The sequence below is a fragment of the Mercenaria mercenaria genome, chromosome 18 (genome assembly GCF_021730395.1).
Source record: "Mercenaria mercenaria strain notata chromosome 18, MADL_Memer_1, whole genome shotgun sequence".
NCBI classification, from domain to species: domain Eukaryota; kingdom Metazoa; phylum Mollusca; class Bivalvia; order Venerida; family Veneridae; genus Mercenaria; species Mercenaria mercenaria.
In genome coordinates this window covers 21,661,412-21,681,840 of record NC_069378.1, presented here as the reverse complement: position 1 = coordinate 21,681,840, position 20,429 = coordinate 21,661,412, and the positions used below count along the sequence as shown (strand labels likewise).

The 20,429-nt window shown below is 32.4% G+C and overlaps 2 protein-coding genes across 2 annotated transcripts in view; both read left to right on the top strand.

The window, feature by feature from the left end:
• The window catches only part of LOC128546241 (receptor-type tyrosine-protein phosphatase kappa-like), a 185,572-nt gene extending 165,666 nt beyond the window's left edge, over positions 1 to 19,906 (top strand). Inside the window, exon 20 of the mRNA XM_053530458.1 lies at positions 19,625 to 19,906. The gene's annotated coding sequence lies outside the window, so the exon portion shown is untranslated. The remainder of the gene's footprint in view (positions 1 to 19,624) is intronic.
• Positions 89 to 18,682, top strand: LOC123538960 (receptor-type tyrosine-protein phosphatase kappa-like). Its single transcript, XM_053530459.1, has 17 exons — positions 89 to 321; positions 894 to 1,015; positions 1,535 to 1,622; positions 1,925 to 1,983; positions 2,159 to 2,195; positions 2,954 to 3,057; positions 3,895 to 4,020; positions 4,541 to 4,686; positions 5,664 to 5,799; positions 6,101 to 6,220; positions 7,425 to 7,521; positions 9,311 to 9,381; positions 10,214 to 10,348; positions 15,484 to 15,612; positions 15,850 to 16,010; positions 16,149 to 16,284; positions 17,393 to 18,682. The coding sequence occupies exons 1-17, from the start codon at positions 174 to 176 to the stop codon at positions 17,477 to 17,479; spliced, it is 1,902 nt and encodes a 633-aa protein (XP_053386434.1). The 5' UTR covers positions 89 to 173; the 3' UTR covers positions 17,480 to 18,682.
• Positions 19,907 to 20,429: the final 523 nt, after the last annotated feature.

Here is a 20,429-nt window from a genome sequence, read left to right as displayed (position 1 = left end):
TCTAGTCTAATGTTGCAGTTTGCATTCCTGTATGAATTAAATGTATTGTATTCTACTGTGCTTTGTTAGAGAACAAAGAAGCACACCATGTGAATCCTGGACAAATACAAGAAAAAGAAGACTACATATATGCGCAGCCTGACAAATCTCGTATTAGACAGAAACATAGCAAAATGGAAATAAGTAAACCGCAGAAAATGTACGACAACATTGCAATTGATCTAGAAGAAAATGAAGCAACCGTTACGGAAACTGAAACCGATGTGGACAAAATACAATTAGAAGAATTGGAAGAAGGTCCTACAAAGTTTATAGAGACAGGTGAGACTCAAAGTTGGTCATTTTTAATGTTCAGTCTTTGTATCATTCTGATACTTGATAGAATATATAATTAAAAATTCATGGTATTTTATTTCCTTACATCTATATGGGTAATACAGAGTAACCTCATTGCATCAGTCGTTATATTTTATCCGCTTTTTCTGAACCAAGCTTTTTCATTTCTTCTACAGTACTATTAGTATTATACATCGTTCCAGAGGACTCCAGTGCTCATAACAGGACATTTTTAGTTTTCAAAGTATCTTGATTGATTTCAAATTTATGTAAATTTTAGCCATTTTGGACATCATTTTCTTTTAATTAGAATTTTGGATTTATTTATGGATGGATTATGATAAACCTTTCATTTTAGTTAATATAAAAGCAACATTTTTGTGAAAAATTTAAATCTTTCAAACGCAAGAATTTTACACAGGAAAAAATACATATTTTTCCACAACAATGATATTGTTGATTCAAAAGTACCTTCAATACCCCTAAAAGCTGTCTGGATTTGTAAGATCAGATAGTTACTGCAGTCTACATTAATACCTGTTCTAAATCAATTCCAGAAGTAAAGCCACCCAGCACAGATTTATACTACAATACCGCAAGTTTGATTCGTAGTCGCATAAAGGTTTCAGATCTTCTAGAATACATCAAGAAGAAAAATGATTATGAAAAGGAATTTGAGGTAACGTTACAACTGGTTTTAATTATCAATTACTAGTACTAAATACGGTCCAGACTTAGGAGAACATATTAAATTGTTATTGCATGATGATGAGACGACTGTCCAAGGTAATGGACCTGGTCAAAATGATATTCACTGAGGCCTGTCTCAATGAATATCACCTTGGCCAGGTCCATAGACTTGAATATTCACCGACATTATCATACAGTAAGTGTTACATTTTATCACTACACTTCCAGTCAAAGCAGAGTTGTTAATATGTGTAAGAGTGTCCATAAGAAGAAATGCTACACATTTTAACGATATGTAACGAGTCTGCTGATTGGACTAAGGGTTAAAAACCCAGATATGACTGGATGGTACCTGCCAGATATATCGAGTGAGTTTGTTTTGAAGGAAAACTGCTCGTTCAGGTTTGTTTACAATAATATCACTTTCTATGGACCTTTAAGTGGTCAATTATTGACCAATGGGATAAGCGGAATTTACGTGTTATAAAATTATTTGTTTTATTTTTAGAAATTACCTAAAGGTCTAACAAGAACGTGCGATGTAGCTCTCAAACGAAACAACCGCGCAAAAAATAGGTATAACGGAATATATGCATGTAAGTTTTCCCAAATATCTTTATCACGTTACACTGCTTTTGTCGATCGAATTGTTTGTGCAAATAGAACTATTTATACTAGCATAACTTACAACTGAAAGAAGCTGATACGAATGAGAAATTATCTGATTTCTTACTGCCTTTAATCTTAATTTCTATCATTTTAATTTTTTTTTGTTCATGAACTTCCACTTTATTCAAATTGTAACTCATTTTAATCTTTAAAAGAAACACATTACTCAATCAAGCGCAAAATATTAATTTTCTCACCAAATGTAATCAAGTAATTATATGCATTGTAGATGATGCGACACGAGTTGTCCTACAAAGTAAAAACTATATCAATGCTAATTATATAGACGTAAGTATAACAAATTACCAGCTTGGTGGGTTTTTTTTAAATCATAATTAAGTTGAAAGCTCGTTTCTTCTTCTTGGAGTTCTTTTAAATATCATTCCATTACTAATAACTGATTTGTAAGATTCTATTGCCAACTTTTACATGCATTTTAGTAAAACATTTTTTTGTTCTTTAGGGTCACAAGGCGTCTCCAGCTTATATTGCTTCCCTAGGTATGTTTTTTACACTTCAGAATTCTGTAGGATAATGTTTTATGATTCATATATTTTACAATCAGTCCTGTCAGATAATGGTATATGTTTTATACAACATAATATTAACTTTAGCGCAATCGTACGCTCTTAGTTAAACTTACTATTTAGGCGTAGTTTACATGTACGCTATAACTTGATGATAAACTTATTTTAAAAAAAATATATATATATTTATCCATTATGACTTAAACGTGATTTTCGTCGCTAAAGCAAACAGCGACTATACATTTGAAGCAGACGATGATCGTGTTACAAAATGATTTATAACTTTCTCATGTTGTGTATTTAAAAAGATATAATATCTTCCCCACTGATCATTTCACGCAAGGTGTTAACATTTACTTTCAATGAGAAAATAAGCTGCTGCAACATAATACATTATGTAGCTGAGGGACCAGGAAGTTTCGTTTCGTCCTCCATTATTTATGTCCTCGGTTATAAATAATTACAGTTTAAGATAAACTTTAAATGCATTTATACAGTCTATTGAAATTTTGCTGAAGTTATTCTCGTGTTTAGAGTATTGAAGGCCATCATTTGCTTAGTTTAACAATAATACAACACAATCATCTAAAGGGTATTGGATTTCAATTATAAATATTTAATATTTAACACTGTGTGAAACACTCTGTCTACCTTAAGCTGTAAAGTCGGGGGCGTTAATATAATGTAGGTCTTATCAATGTCTTTAATGTAATCTTATGTATATTGCATAGGACCAACTAAGAGCACAATGAACGATTTTCAAGACTTTTGGGAAATGATTTGGCAAGAAAGAACAGATAAAATAATCATTTTGACGAACTTGGAAGAGTCTAAGGTTTGTGCACTGACCTTGAATATTTTTTCGATATGTTTGTCATTTAAAATCAGAGTGCCGGTAGTATTTCCTAACATTTACCACATAGAATGTTACAACGTCATAGATTAAGGTAGTTGACTGTAATGACAATCGGTAATTTCCGTTCGTTTACGTATTCTCCGTATGTGATTTCGGCATTCTCCGGTTATCTCCGGTTGTAATGTAAAATTAGTTTTTATTATGGCCGAAGTATGCCGAAATCGAATACCGAGAATACGTTACCGCACAGATATTGCCGATTTTCATCACGGGTCAATTGTCTTACTTAGCCGTTTTAACATAATTAATTTTCCGACAATTAAAGGTCTTTTATTTCATTTTAAATTGGGTATATATGATATTAACAATTGCTAATAAAAAGGCAAAGAAAATTTCATGATGCATGAAAGTATACACAATCAAGTAATTAAGATTTTTTTTCGACCGGTCTCAATAATAAACGATGGTATAAATACTACATCCGGTGTATATTTCGTTCATTAAAAATTAACATTTTATTTAACTTCTTTAAGGAAGATCGGCGATTCCCGTACGCTCTATGTGCGATTTCGGTATTCTCAGGTTGTTATTAGAAACAATGCATTAACGGCCGATGAATACAGAAATAGCATATGCAATAAAATTGCCATTACGGGTCCTATACCTACCTTTAGCAACCACTGTTAAATATTAGAACATCAAACTGGTTATACATTTGGCCAAACTTATTGTAGAAAAAACGTAATTTTCAGTAAATATTACCTTAAATTACAATGAACATTTTTGATATCACATCCTCATATTTCTATCCTATAGAAAATGAAATGTGAACAATATTGGCCAGAACAAGGAGCTAAGAAGTATGGTAAATACAAAGTTACATGCGCAGCTGAGAGAACGTTTTCTGAATTCACAGTAAGAGAGTTTACCATAAATGCAAAGGTAATATGTGTTGTATTAAACTGTTGTTTTTTTTATAAAAGTTTTCAATTAATAAAATTATTAAAAGTGTGTGTTACCCTTAAGAGTCATTATTTACAGACAATATCACGTAGCTTTTACACATGAGTGGATACAATGCTTGGATTATATGGGTCTTTTTAGCTTTGATGATGAAGGAAGGCCGACGGTTTTGTGTTGTCCGTGCATTTATTCGAGCTTGGGCGGGCATCTCTGTAGAATCGCTGACCTCTCTAAGTCAGTTATATGACATTCTTACTTGAAATAATACTAAACACCAAGCTATTCTTGTCTTTGTTTCAAACCTTCAACGACGGTAGATAGTAGATGAAGTTATTTTATGCAACTGTGTTTTTCCGATTATGTTCAGATACTGTGATAATAATGGGTTCTCATGAATTTCTTTTTATTCGTATTTACATTAAGTCGAATAGTTTATAAACGAAAACATCCATGCGTTTGATGATTATGTCATTGTCCTAATAATTACTTTCTAAATCAGTCTGAGACGAGACAAGTGACACAATATCACTACACAGCATGGCCTGACAAATCCGTTCCTGATGGTGTCGCAACTCTATTAGAGTTCAGAGACAAAGTTGAACAATCACAAACAACAACTGCTGGTCCAATGGTTGTCCATTGCAGGTGTGTATATTTATGTCTTAAATATTTTAAAGATTTCTAAAACGGACACACTACTAACATCTTAAAACACTGTAAGTGTGCCTTTGTGTGTATGTGCTTATATTTGGTAACATTAATATTGATAAACTTAACCTATGTATAATTAAGAGATCAATAAAATAAAAGCCCGTTTATACTTTTCGCTACACCATTCAGTATTAAACTAGGATTACCATTATCATATCCTACTATTGTCCATCGCTCAATTATCAAAGCACAATGGCAGGATAGCAAAATGGTGATAGTAAGCTGTTAGGATAGCGATTGTGGATACGATGAAATACTGAAATCCTAATATCGCTGGCTTACCACCCTACTTGTCTGTTAGCCTGTCATGTTACTATTCTATCATCCTACCACCTGGCTTCGTTATCTTCTTTTAATGCGTGTCAAATAACTATATCCGGTCGCTCTCACTGAGTGTTTTTTGCTATATTATTCAATTTGTAGGGATACTGTTTTGTTCATATTTTATCATCACCCATCTACCAATTGTTAAAGCAGCATGGAAGGATGAGAAGATGGTACGATAGTAGTATAATAGGATAAAACGATGGCTATAGTAAGATGGTAGGATGACAGGTTATTAGGAAGATGCGACTGAGATTGGTGGTAGGTTACTAGGATGGTAGGTTAGGGACAGTCAGATGGTGGGATAGAGATGGTAAGATAGCAGGATGGCAAATTTCATTCTTACGTCCTTCGTCCTTCCATCTCTGTTCTACGTTCTTTCTTTTGTTTTTCTACTTTTCTACCATCGCAGTTCTACTACACTTCCATCTCAATCCTACTATCATACCATCCTAACACCCTACCGTAGTGCTTTGATAATTGGACGACGGACGCTAGTAGGATAAACAGTATTCATATGCAGTTAGTTGTGTTTGGAAAACAGACTTGCCCTTGATTAAAGCTAACTCACTGTTTCTTCAACACAGTGCTGGTATTGGTCGAACTGGAACCTATATCGCCCTTGATATACTCATAAAAGAAGGCAAGGATGATAATTATGTCGACTTTTTTGGCTGCTTGATGGCGCTTCGTGGACAAAGAGCTCACATGGTGCAAAACTTGGTGTGTTTAATTTCTGTTTTTCTGTATTATGCTGTGACTATAAGCAAATAACATCATGTTTTAAAGGCTGTATATTTATATAACAAAATAAGTAAATTCCTCTACTATATTGGTAAATATTTAAACAAATCTTTTCGCTATTTTTACAAAGATACTCGTATTTATCAAGTGGTATCAAGTTGTATTTAAGAAACAAAATTTATTTTTTCACCGCTGTGTTTTGTATGTTATGACCTGTAAATGCTGAAGGTAAATTATTCCTAAATGTTTGCAAAAAAAATTACCAAGCGCTGTTTTACAGGACCAATATATATTTCTTCACACCTGTGTCCTGTATGCTCTGGCCTGTGACGCTGAACCGCTCTCGCTCACTTCAATACCGAATATCATGACAGATGAAAAAATATTACGACAATATCAGGTATGTTACATAATAACAAACAAAACGTACTGTTTAACAAAATAATATATGCTACATAATAGCTTATAGTTTAACGATATCAGCTATACTATGTTGCATACTTTTTTACCAATACCAGGTATGTGATATAATAACGTATTGTTGAACAATATCTGATATGTTACATATTGTTAAATAATATCAAGTTTGTCACATAATAGGGTTAGTATAATTGCAGCTTCATCTGGGATACTGTATGCAGGTCGAGTGGATTTACAAGCGGCGCTTGCAGCCTGGCAAAATCAACGCGAGCCAGATCTAGATATTGTTTTAATTATCTGTTTATTATATTTCTCCACCTTTTTTGTTTATTGCTTTGTTCTTTACCGATGGACATCGAACGAAATATTCATGGTTTATCGATGTTAAAATAGAGGTGAGTGGGGTTTTCTTGTGTGCGCAAGTCATGTACATGTATATTAATTAATGAAAATAGCCCGGCAATATGCCTAATACAGAATTTACAGTACAATACGGAATTTGCTTTCTGTCTGGTCGTATTTACCTGTATAGTTCAAGCCATATTTTTACAGATCTTTTTCAGGTATGTAATAAAATAACATACTGTTTCACAAAATCAGAAATGTTACATAATACAAATTGGTATGCAATAACATATAGGTTGCGTAATAACACACTGTTGAACAACATCGGTTATGTTACATAATAATTAAATGTTTAACAATTTCAGGTATGTTACATTATAACATTTTTCAGATTTACACCATTTTAAATTAATCATTATTTCCTTGAAGGAGTTCATTGTTTTGAAGTTGTCAATGTTTGAAGATGAATTTATATTTTTTTTTACATGGACCAAGTTTTGTTATATTTTCTGGTCCTTCGGTATCATTTTACTGTATCAAAATTCCGCTTAAGCTAGTGCTATGGAACGTGATTCATTACTTATCATCAACAGAGTCGGTCAAACCAAGCCCGCTATTATTTTGCTTGGTTGCGTTCTATGCGTCCAAAGGATCTTCGTACGGATTTTAGTTACTATCGCAATAGCAGTCTTTTAGTGCCTTGTGGCAGCTGTAAAAAATCCGTACTTGGATTCAGTGTTGTTATACTTTTTGGTCTTTCTTACCACATAGTTCAGTCAGTTTAATTTAAGAATACACTTGCGTATCACAAAGTCATAAATGGACTTGTAACATTTCAGACTTTTACGGACATTCAAATACTAGTGGACAAAGATCGTAGGTCAGTTGCAAACAATAAAAGCAGAAAGGGAAACAGAAGTGGAGCCGACATTCCTTGTAAGAAATTTTCACTGAAATGATAATTTTTACAAGTTTTATTTTTCAAAATTCCATAAGGCCAAATGGTCCATGAGGACATGTCCATGGCAGGACAGTGTTGAACAAATGCATACAATGATATAGTTTATCGGAGAAGGTATACAATAAATTGCATATCATTTACAAACATATCAAACATTTAAGAATACATGCTAATACAAAATAATGATTTCATTAAAGTAATATAAATAAGTGCTTAACAGAACGTATCACATTTTGAATACTAAACATGTTACAGAATTTAGTCATTTTACATATATTATTGTTCCGTAAATAGTGGATACATGTAGTAGCATTTGACTAATAAATATGTTATGTTATTGCTTTATAATAAGTGGGTAAATGTAGTAACATTCGATCAATAGATATGTTATATCCTGTATGCTGAAACAAACACACATAAATATATATATGCACCTTCAATCATATTCACATCATATGTACACAATATGAATGTTGATCTCACAAGAATCAATTAAACAGTAAATTATAGCTTTATGGTACTATAACGTTAAACAAAATACACTGCAAAAAAGAATTAAACTAGGATTCTTATGGCAGTTTGCCTTAAGAAAATACAAATTAAAATTACTATAAATGAGAGGTTAGAATATTAGTTAAGTGTATAGTATTGTCCAGGCGTATGTAGCACATTATGTTCAATTAGTAAATTAATTTAATCATTTATTTATCTATACAGACTGCAGAATGAAATACATACATCTGTAACAAAAGAGAATATCTAATACTAAGAACCATTAACCCTTACCATGCTAAATTTCTATAATGGACTGGTCCATCTTCCAGTTTGGGCAGTACCATTTATCATTTGAAGGGGTGTTTACTAAAAATTTACTGACAGAATAGCGAACAGTGCAGACCATGATCAGACTGCACGGATGTGCAGGCTGATCTTGGTCTGCACTGGTCGCAAAGGCAGAATCACTTGCCGCCAGCAAGCTAAGGGTTAACATTATTTTCATTGACAGGAGCTGCGTATAACTTTTCTTTCCTTAAAGCTCTGTTCACAAAATTCCCTAACTTTCGTATTATGCAAACATTTTCAGAATTTAACAGTTCAATAAATGTTGGCATATTTGGTCTTTTCCAGTAAAACATAGAAATAAAAAGTTTCCTTAGATTATTTTATACTTTACATTCCAATACAAAATGATATTCATCTTCTAAAACATCACAAGAAAAGCATTTTCTTTCATTTAGAGGTGTATTATTTGGCTTAGTCCATCTACCAGCTTCATTATGCAATCTGTGAGAAGAAACTCATAACATCCCTTTGAATAATAAATGGTATTGCCAAAAATAAATGATGGACCAGTCCATTTTAGAAATTTAGCAGTGTAAGGGTTAAACATGATCTGATAAATCACTAATACTGTTCTCATGAAGAATAATTATGTTCAAATCTTTCAAATGTTTTTATTGATACTTGTTGAACGTCTATCGCATTTTACACAGCTTAAATTGCTCAAGATTGTATATTAGATAAAGTATATACAGGGTATCACCGTATCCATGCATGAATTTATTTTCAATAGTGTGCATTGAAAATAAATTCTTTTAAAGGTTATCGTCAACTCAATTTCAAAGAAATTTAAATGCGGAAGTAAAAATAACAATGTTTTACCTAACAAGATATCATCAGTTATTTTATCCTGATCTCTTTAGATACTTTCAAAACCTTTCAAAACGGAATGAAGATATACATAAAAACTTTCATATTTTTCAGGCGATGACCATAGAGTGCGATTGACGTTGACCTTAGCAGGGCATGATTATATAAATGCAGTCTATGTTAATGTAGGTTTGTTTAGATAGATTTTAGTCAAGTCAACTACATTTTAAGTCAGAGGGTGACTTTCCAGTTTTGATAGAGGAGGAAGATATGCAAGTGATCCGGATATTTTTACACGGAAATGCGCTAGAGAGAACTATCTTCCTTCTGCAAGCCAACTAAACATGTAAAAGAATTTTTTCTCAGCCAGAGTAGGTTTCAACCCTCAGCGGTGGTGAGTGGCAAATGACCTGTCAGCAATCTTAACCACTTGTTCTCAGATCTGTCCTATATAAATTAAAGCTCAGAGAATTTGCACAAGCTGTTGCAAGAGGGTTGCATATGTAACATGAGCTGGTTTGCTTTTGGAAAAAAAAACTTTATCCACATTGCTTGAATAACAATTATATCTGACTTCTACTCACTTGTCATTTTCTGATACAAGTAATGAAAATACATTATAGTGGTATTACAGGCCGGAGACCAGTCTAGATAGGTAGTTTGTCATTGGCAACTTATTATATGTGTGTTGAGATTACAACATATGAATATTGATTGAAATGCATAATATTAACAACACATCTACAAGAACCCTTTGATTAATTATCAGTAGATGTTGAAACAAATAAGAAAACAGAACCGGTTTAGATAACACTTCAGTTGGTGGTGGATTGTTTTGTTGTTGCTTTTTTTTTCTTGAAAAACAACCTTTTCCACATTAGTAATAAATATATCTGACTTATAGTCAATTATAATTTCCTGATACAAGTCAAGAAAATACATGTTTATAGTGTTAGTAAGGCATATGTCGACTATACAAACAGTACTGTCGTTGTCAATATTTAATTTAAATTTCAGGGATACGAAAAGTCCAACAAATTTATTCTGGCACAAACGCCTTTACAGAATACAGTGGAAGATTTCGTAGCCATGTTGTATCAAGAAAAATGCCCATGTATTGTATGCCTTGATGAGGAAAATATAAAGGATAAAGTAAGCTCAATTGATGAATTTTGTCCTCTATGTCTAATTATTTATATAATTTCATTTTCCCCGCTATAATTTATCTGTTATATGCGTCCAAACGTACAATGTTTAAGAAATAATATATTCAGAACAGTGATTTTGTACTTTAATGATATCGCTCGAGTTCAGATGAGGAGGAACAGTGCAATGTTTAAGAAATAATGTATCCAGAACAATGATTTTGTACTTTAATAATATCACACTTTAGAGTTCAGATGAGGAGGAACAATGAACAATACACATCTGAAAATCAACAATGCATTTATTCAAGACACATAAAACAGTTTGAAATATATAATCTCGATTCTTATATCAAGTATCTTTATTCTCATCGTAATACATAAAACAAATTAACATCTATATATATTTACAATTACAAATGTAATACGCCGTTCCATGTTGGAACTATAAGGGATTATTGCACAATCATATCAATTATTTTACAAAAACTATAAAACAATATAACCGAACTAGTTAAACTACTGCTATTCCATAGGTATCTTATTAAAAATAAACTAGATATTTAAAAGGTACATAACATAATAATAATATTTGAAAATATATTTTTACTATTTTACACACTTTAAATTTTTTTTTTTTAAAAATGGCTGTAGGTGACCGGAAACCTGTAGATAAGATCAGCCTTGCATTGATTAGTAAAACTTTTTCAGTGGACAAAAATATTTGAACACAGATAAAAAAAAAACACACAAAACGCTACCTTATTCACAGCATAAATATCACTATTTACATGTTTAAAATTGGCGTCTTTTGAGAATTAAAAAGCAGGTTTTGGCGCTAGTCCTGATTATATTTGGGTCAGAAAACTAGAATATACATTTATCCGTTTCAGACATAGAACGAAAATTGTTTCTACAAGCGATTGTCTTTTGAAACAGCGACTGCCTAATATCATTATATACTGGACAATTCAATATCACGTGAATATCATCCTCAACGGCACTGCAAAAGGACGTGTCCTTCTTTTAAGTTCAATGCCTTCATAACGATCGGTTTCAATTCTAATTGGTGCTACACCGCATCGAAATTTACTAAAAGCTGCACAATGTCTAGGAGGCATTATCAATTTGCAGTACCGCTTAGGAATAAACTCATGTTTAAATAATTTATAAAACCGAAGCTTATTACAACCTCTGCCAGAATTACCTACCACAGCATTGTTTCTAGCTGACCACTTTTTAATATAATCATTAAATAATACCGTTTCACCATCATTGATAAACGAATTTGGTAGTAAATGGTCTATATTTGCATATATAATGCATTTATTCAAGACAAATATAACAATTTGAAATACATTATCTCGATTCTTATATCAAGCATCTTTATTCTCATCGTAATACATACAACAAATAAACATCTATATATATTTACAATTACAAATGTAATACGTCGTTCCATGTTGGATTATTGCACAATCATATCTACATCAATTCTTTTACAAAAACTGTATAACGATATAACTGAACTAGTTAAACTACTGCTAATCCATAGGTATCTTATTAAAAATAAAATAGATATTAAAAAAAGAACATAACATTATAATAATATTTGTTTCTCCAATTCCAATAGGCTTTAAAAGCAAACAGCGTGGAGCCTGACAAGACTGCGCGTTTATTCAAGACAAAGATAACAGTTTGACATATATTATCTCGATTCTTATATCAAGCATCTTTATTCTCATCGATATACATACCACAAATAAACATCTATATATATTTACATTTGCGAATGTACTACCCGGGTCCATGTTGGAACTATAAGGGATTATTGCACAACAATGCTTTTACAAAAACTATAAAACAATATAACCGACCTAGCTAAACTACTGCTAATCCATAGGCATCTTATTAAAAATAAACTAGATATTAAAAAATGTACATAACATAATAATAGTATTTTAAATATTTTTTTTATTTATTATTACAACCTCTGCCACTTGTTAATATAATCATTAAATAATACCGTTTCACCATCATTAATAAAAGAATTTGGTAGTAAATGATCTATGTGTGCATATACTTGCAAAGTGTTGTCTTTGAGAAATTCTTTAATGATACAAAACGCATTTTACATGCTTTACTATATGCCCACAATGCTATTCGCTTGTTGAATCGTACTCTACCAAAAGATCCGAGACGTGACCAGTATAAGAATATACTTTTCCATTGCCGTACCATTGGAGGCTTCCATCCCTATTCCCCCGAACCCCGTCATTAGGAGTATATCTTCAGGCGCCTAGGAAGAACCGTTGCGCTCTGTTATGTACAGCATCAATACACGAAAAGGACTTAAAACCCCATAACGAAGTATGTAATTGATGACTGGCCACACAACGGAATCGTATAACTTAATAAAAACATCATACGGTACACCCCCAATATTTTTGCATTTGACAATTAAGGATAACATGGTGTAATAGCCAGATTCCATATCTTGTAACTGGATGGTAATATTTAAATGAAATTTGATCACTTTAAAGACATTCAAAATTATAAACGTTTCACCGAAAGATTTTTTTGAAATTTATCAAGCTGCATTATATGATTCTGATACAAATATCAAACAGAAATCTAAAATTCCCCGTAGGGAAAAGGAGAAAATTATGTTTTTTCTAGTTTTCAGGGGAGATAACTCATGAAAAACCAAAATTATCAGTTGAGGTAATCTAAAAGAATTTTTTTGAGAACTTCTGTCACTATGTAACTTGTCAATATGCACCTTATTTCTATCGTTTGACATTTTCAAAGCTTACATTATCAAGTTGTATGTATGCTTTTGGTGAAATTGAGGCCTATTACGGGTAGTCATCCTTAATAGACCCAACGCACGACTAGCACTCTGAGCAACTAATTTCACCGTTACATTTGAATCAAGGTTTTCATGCAGTACCACTCCTAAATAAGTGTATCTATCCTATCTGCTATAGTCAACTGATTATTACCACACATAAACTATGTAAATCCTTGTCGACATTCACAGGTCATTAGCCTGTTTTGAGTGGTTTTCTTTCCCAGCGCGCCGCTATGACGTTAGGTGTTTTGACGTAATAATTGTGACGTAAATACAGTCATTTTGTAACATAATAATGTCACACTTTATGTATTCTTTGTTTAATGGGGTTTGGGGCGCGGGGTGGGGGGGGGGGTGAATCGAGTCGTTTTAGAAAATATGATATTTTCATTTTAAGAAATCAAAATTATTTATCTTGAATTTCAATATGGGTAAAAGCCAGGTAAAAAAATCAACAAAGATGCTCTCCGAGTATTTGCAATAGTAAAGTGTTTGGTCAATAATGTATTACTATGTAGACTTTTCAAGATAGGTAATTGTTCTGTTTTCCAAACTAAATACAAACTAACAAATATACAAATAAAGTTTCGAAGTCAACAGAAAACAGTAGATAAGTTGGTCAAAGTCCAGGTTATATAAAAAAAACAATCCTGTCAAAAAGATTCTTATTAATCAGAAATAGTTGTGTTGTAATAATTAAATGTTCAGTTAAGTTTCTGACACATTTCTAATCAAATTGTATAGTCTTTTAAGATGATGTATTGTTAATGTTACAATTTAGTATTCTTTGTTTAATGGGAAAACAAATCGGGTCGTTTTAGAAAATATGATATTTTAAAACCCAGGTAGAAAAACAATCAACAAAGATATTCTTCGAGTATTTGCAATGGTAAAATGTTTGGTCAGTAATGTAAATTACTATGTAGACTTTTCAAAATAGGTGTGTTCTGTTTTCGAAACTGAATACAAACTAACAAAAATACATGTATTGAAGTTTCGAAGTCAACTGAAAACAGTTAATAAGTTGGTCAAAGTACAGGTTATGTAAAAAGATCCTGAAAAGACTTTTATTCATCAGAAAAAAGTTGTTTTATCTAATAGATCTAATTGAATACTAAGTATTTAGTTTGGTTTCTGACACATTTCTCATCAAATTTCTTTAGGTGTCTTTTAAGATGGTGTAGGTTGATTATTATATAAATAACTTTCACGGGAGACATATTGATCTTTCCGTCGTTCTAACACCCTTGCCTGAATTTCAATGTTTGGTAACAAGTCCAGTTGTGCATATCATCGGCACATCTTATCTGGAATATCTGTTGTGGAGTATCGCCCCTTTATCAATAAAATTTATTCAGACTACTTTTCCTTTACTTTTTGTGAAATTTAAATGTTTTCCTAACTAGATATTGTTTGTTAACATACCAACTAACACATATACATAATTATATTGATGTTTCGAAGTCAATTTAAAACACTAATTAAGTTTGTCAAAATCCAGGTTGTACAAGAAATCTTAGTACCTGGCAAAAAGCTCTTATTCATCAGAAAGACTTGTGTTATAATAATTACATTCATCAGATTGTAGTGTCGTTTGAGAAGATTCAAGTTTATCACTTTATGAATAAGTTCCGCGGGAGATATTCAAAAATATGTATTACTTTGTCGTCTGTCCACCCGCTAGCCTATTCGTTTGCATTCAGATTGACCGGACTTCATCTTCGATGGTTGGTATCAAGTCTAACTGTGCAAATCATCGGCGTGTCCATCTTTGAATATCAGTCGTGGAGCTCTTTTATTAATGTGTTTTTCGGTCCACTTTTTCTTTATTATTGGTGGGATTTCGTCAATATGATTTGCTTAAAATATCTAGTGTGAAGAAATGACCTCTTAGATATATATTTTTGAATAAAATTTGTCTGGATTACATACATTATTGGTGGTCTTTCTTCAAGTGCCTGGTTTGTACTTAACCTAGTGTTACGTATATTACGGGATTTGGGGTTGAATAATTTTTCATCCTTTGACTTCCTTACATAAAGTCTATACAGCTATATTCACAATTTTCAATGTTACTTTCCCTGTATATTTTTTACACTTACTTCCACATTCTATTTCCTGACATAATCCTGTTTTAATGCATGGGAAGACGACATGTGTTTTTAAAACACACATCTAGTGTTTAGATAACTTGTAAATGTAAGGCAAAAATAAATTAAATTAAAATAAAATAAAAAATCAAATTAAAATAATGGCACAGTTGATTATTTTCTCTCCTTTTTTTTCAGACGGTCGGGTACTATCTTCCACATGCCAATAAAGCGTCCAAAGTTGGGCATTTTCAAGTGACATGCAAGACATGTAACTCAACGGAAGATATAGTTGTTCGAGAGTTGACGATTTTACGCAGTGGATCGGTATATTGAACAACCTTACACTTTCCTACAAAAATTACAAGTTAAACATGTTTGTTACTCATAATAATATGATTAATGAAATAATACTAAAAGATTATAACCTATGGTCATGTGAAAACAACCTGGATTTTAAATTCTCAATTAAGGTGTTTTAATATATGTACAGTTTTCTAGAAACACATTACTTCATGGTTAGGTTTTGCATTCTCGTCTTATTAAATATGCATATTTTCCTAGCAATCATCAGAAGAATTGAAAATCAAACATTACCAGTTCAGAGGTTGGAATAACTCCGAAAGTGCCCCTTCAAGAGTTGAACCTTTCTTAAAGATGGTTAAGGACGTTAAAAATGAGAGAAAGGCTCAGAAATCGGAACAGCCAATCGTAGTTCATTGCTTGTAAGTATTACATGCCATTAATGTTTAAGCTGTATTTCTTGTTATTTACATGAATGGTTGTGCATTACACTAAAATTGAATATGCATGTTAAGTTTAGAGTCATACACGACATATATTCACGTATATTTATTTCTTAGAACTGGAGCCGAAAGAAGTGGTCTTTTCTGTGTTGTTTCTTTGCTTTCGGAGAAGCTTCACTTTGAAAAAGAACTCAGTGTACTTAATACAATATGTCAAGTTCGCATTAGGAGGCGGTCAGCTTTTCATGACATAGTAAGTAAATAATTTTGTATCATGTTAGTTTCTAATTTGAACATTTGGGCTAAAAAAGTGAACGTTCTGATCCACTCGAATCAAATTAGGAAATTGCGCATGTACATAGAAGGGGCTTTAGTCGCATATTAAACACTTGCTCGCATGCCAGTCAGTTGTCAGATTTATTGCCCGCGGTGTGAAATGTTTTATAACTTCATTTAAAGAAATATATTCACAGCTTTCCTTTTTCAATGTTTGACTTATTCTGCTAGTATACATGCGTTGAATATAGACTAGTTATGTAGCACAAACTATCATGGAACGTCGATTTATATATGAAGTTATGTAATTATATATATATTATGTTTATTATGTTAGACAAAAGTATCTTCATGTAATTTAATGAATATGGCAATGACATATTTGGGTATTAAATAAGATTAAGTGTGCCCCTAAAACTGATGTCTCATTATAGCCTTATGACATTGATACTAACACGTGTAATCCCAGAATAGAATTATTATTAAGAAAGGATATAATGTGATATTATTAGTTGTTTTATGTCTATGTTATACGTAAGAACGCATTGCCTATGTAAGGCATTTGTCTTGCCAAAAGTCAGTATCTGCTGTTTGATTCACCAGTCCTGAAATGATGGAGTTTCTTGTCTTTTTTTTTTCAAGAGCTAAATATCGAAATCACTCTAGAGCTATCCAGAGATTGTATTTTATTTCGAAAATGGTTTTGTTCTAATTGCAGTCCACCTGAAAACTTCGACAAATTCTAGATTTTACTTCAAAAATATTGTTATATGATTTCAACAACACATTGACCAAATATAACAACATTTTAAACCCGTTTGATTCAAGATTGTTAACAGTTACAAAAAAAAAGATGAACGAAGGATCAATCCATACTTACTTTATAAAAAACCATGTCAAAAAGTTCAAAATACTTTATGTTAAGGTATTTAAAATGAAGTATAACATGCATGTTCGTTAAGTAATAAAAAAAATTGTCAGAAATACGGAATGTGTGAATCAAACTTTAACATTTAAGCATACAATCATTTGTGTGCAGTTTATACGACTTAGCTGCAAAAAAAAAATGTTTATATTCATTTCAGGAACATTACCGGTTCTGCTACAAATGTGTGAAGGAAATGTCCGAGATTTCCGACTCAAGCACATACTACAATATGAACAATATGTAAATGGTAAAGGAAATAAAACTGACTGCATTTCTTATCTATGATTCCGTTTGTAGGAGTTATAGTTTTATCCTTTGGAATTATTAAGTTATAGCATTGTCCAAATGTAAAACAATCAATAATCACGTACTGCTAATGTTAGAATCTTAGCTTTTTCATTATAATGTGTTACAAAAAGTGTTTTCGATGATATATGTTGGTGACCGCTTATATATCATGCGAGACACATACGTGATTAAGGCATCTAAAGCTATATACGTTCTCACTGAATCCAGTCTGTGTTATTCTATTATTCGGGATTTCAAAAATGAACGGAAATGCAAAAGTGATTATATTTATGTCGCTTGTCCTTAACATGGCAATGTAGATGTGAAAATACATATACACCGTTATCAACCTTTTAACGATTGCATCAATACCTCCTCCCAAAAAAATGTATATTTGTTAAAGAGTCTTTGAGGCATGGCAGAGTAAATGGCCATTGGACGTGGAAAAAGTATTTACAAAGCGCAAATCAGGCAGGGCAGTATTGATCATATTTAGTGATAGCTCTAGTTTATGTGTGTCACACGTAATATATACATTGTCGTCAGCTATATTTCTATTTTCATATTTTAGCGGTTTACTTGTTTCTATCAAAAGGAAATAAATGATATATCTAATTGAAAAATATATGTATGTCATTTACAACCTTTCTTATCATCCAACAGGTTGAAATGCATATAATGTGTGGATAATGTTTTACAAATAATAGCTACAATAAAATGCTGCTTGAAATTAAGTTTATACTGACTTTTTTTCTAGTTAATCCTGGGAAAATGACAATTCGATAAGTTCTTTCTGTCATTTTGTGTACTTTCTATGTTATTCCTTCATTGTTTTGTAGAGTTGCTTATTAATTATGTACGTTTCCGTTAATTTTAGTTAAACAGTTCATGTTTTGCTGTTTAATGATTGTTAGTTCGCACGTGGAGGAGTCTTACTGAGAGTGATTTCTTAGGGTTAGCTTTACAAAGCTTGCAACAAGTCAAATGGTTTATCGCGGCCAGAAATTTGTACAAACCGGACAGAAGTTGCGAAATTGTCATTTGTGCAGGAAAGAAGCGTTTACCATAATGTCCAGTACTGGACAGGTATAGTGACCATGCACGGACACAGCCAATTTTCTCAGAGGGGGTCCGATCCCCTGCCCCCCCCCCCCCCCCCCCCCCCCCCCCCCACACACACACCCTGGAAATTTTGAAATTTAGCACTTCATTTTTTGCATTCTGGAACAGTTTTATGGACTAACCTGTTAAATTTGGGAAAATGATAAAATCAAGCTTTCTTTTAGATAAATAATATGAATTATGTCGGGGTCGTATGTAGCAGCAGCCGCATATACTTTACTTGCAGTCCTAATGTTGCCTTTTTCGAAAAACATTTTCTTTCCTTCTTGTCTTCTTTCCTTTTTTAAAGATTTTCCAGAGGGGGTCCGGACCGCCGGTCCCCCCCCCCCCCATGGATCCGCGCATGGTGACATATCATGCTTTCTGTTTATGGTTTATGCAGGTAAAGTTTGCTTTTGGTTAAATTGTCTGAACAGTGTACAAACTCATTACTGTTTTTTCAGGCAAGGGTGGAAAAAAGTGGTAGACAATGAAAGCAGTATCATTTTTATTAAAAAAAAATAAACAATGAGACAAACATTTCCAGCATCTTTGGACGGTTCAAAAATCCCATGTTAAACATACGATAAAGCCCGAAACGCGTGAAAATGTTCCGAATGTAAATCGGGTGAAGTAAGCGCTCTATATATAACAGTTAGATTATGCGTCTAGATTGATTAAACTGGGCGAGTCTACTTACTTATTACTTGAGGATGAAAAAACGTGTTTTTAAATGTTGCTCTTAAACAAGGGTGGCGGTTAAACTACTAAAAGTACAACAACAGTTAATTCACAACAAATCGTACGGTATGTTTTATAATCAGTAGAAGCTAGTCGTATTTACGCTTATGAGACCTGTTTCACCCACAAGTAAAGAATTGACAGGTCCATCATGAAATATTTTCCCCAGCGTGCAAATACTTGTCCTATTCAATATGATTCCTGATGATCTTGCTTCGATCATATGTCGGGAATTTTTGTAAACGTTTTACTGTATAAGGTAGACAATGACTTTTCCTCAAAAATCGCACCGTTGCTTATTATTATATTTAAAAGCATTACTTACTGAAACTAGAAATTAATTTGTCATGCTTCTGTAGTATTAGTTTCATACAAATATAGCATTATGGTCGTGATGTTTGATTTTTTGCTTTACAAATATACATCAAAATTTGAACAGTTTGATCTGTTTCATACTGTCTATAAAATTGTTTTGCTTTCTATGCATCCATTATGCGTATTGTTCTGTACCTGCCTTTGTAATAAACAATAATTATAGTTACACGTTCTTTTTAGTTATTTTATGAATCAGTTTTTTTTTAAAGAGATATGCGTTATTTTAAGGAGACATTGTTTATGAACTAATCGATTAATCTTTACTTTGAAAGATTTACATCTAAATCTATTTGGCATGCCTTCCTTTTATGTCTGTATTATAATTATGTTCATCTCTAGCAAATATTTATGTGTAACTATTTGCGTTCCTGGGGTGTCTGCAGTAAATCACTGCACTTTAGAAACGTGTATAATTATAAACATAAACCTAGGGCTCTATGGAGGTGTTCAGTGGGAGAGGCAATCTAGTGGTAAAGATGTTGCCAGCTCAATACGAAGGTCGTTGGTTCAAACCGTACAAAAGTCAATCTCGTAAGATACCAGAGCCCTTTTCAAGAAAGAGGAATTTAGATTACCGGTAATTCTAAAACTTGAAATCTGAATAAAATTTAAATAACTTGGTATTATTAAATATGGTATAAACTAGCAATAATAAATACAATAAGACATTTAGTACACATCCCATTTCC

What these genes read in the sequence shown, in the direction of transcription:
- LOC123538960 (XM_053530459.1), top strand. Translation starts at nt 174, where the DNA reads ATGGAAATAAGTAAACCGCAGAAAATGTACGACAACATTGCAATTGAT. An exon ending in CGAACTTGGAAGAGTCTAAG is followed by an intron (nt 3,058 to 3,894) that starts GTTTGTGCACTG and finishes TCTATCCTATAG; the next exon opens with AAAATGAAATGTGAACAATA. An exon ending in GGTCAGCTTTTCATGACATA is followed by an intron (nt 16,285 to 17,392) that starts GTAAGTAAATAA and finishes TATTCATTTCAG; the next exon opens with GAACATTACCGGTTCTGCTA.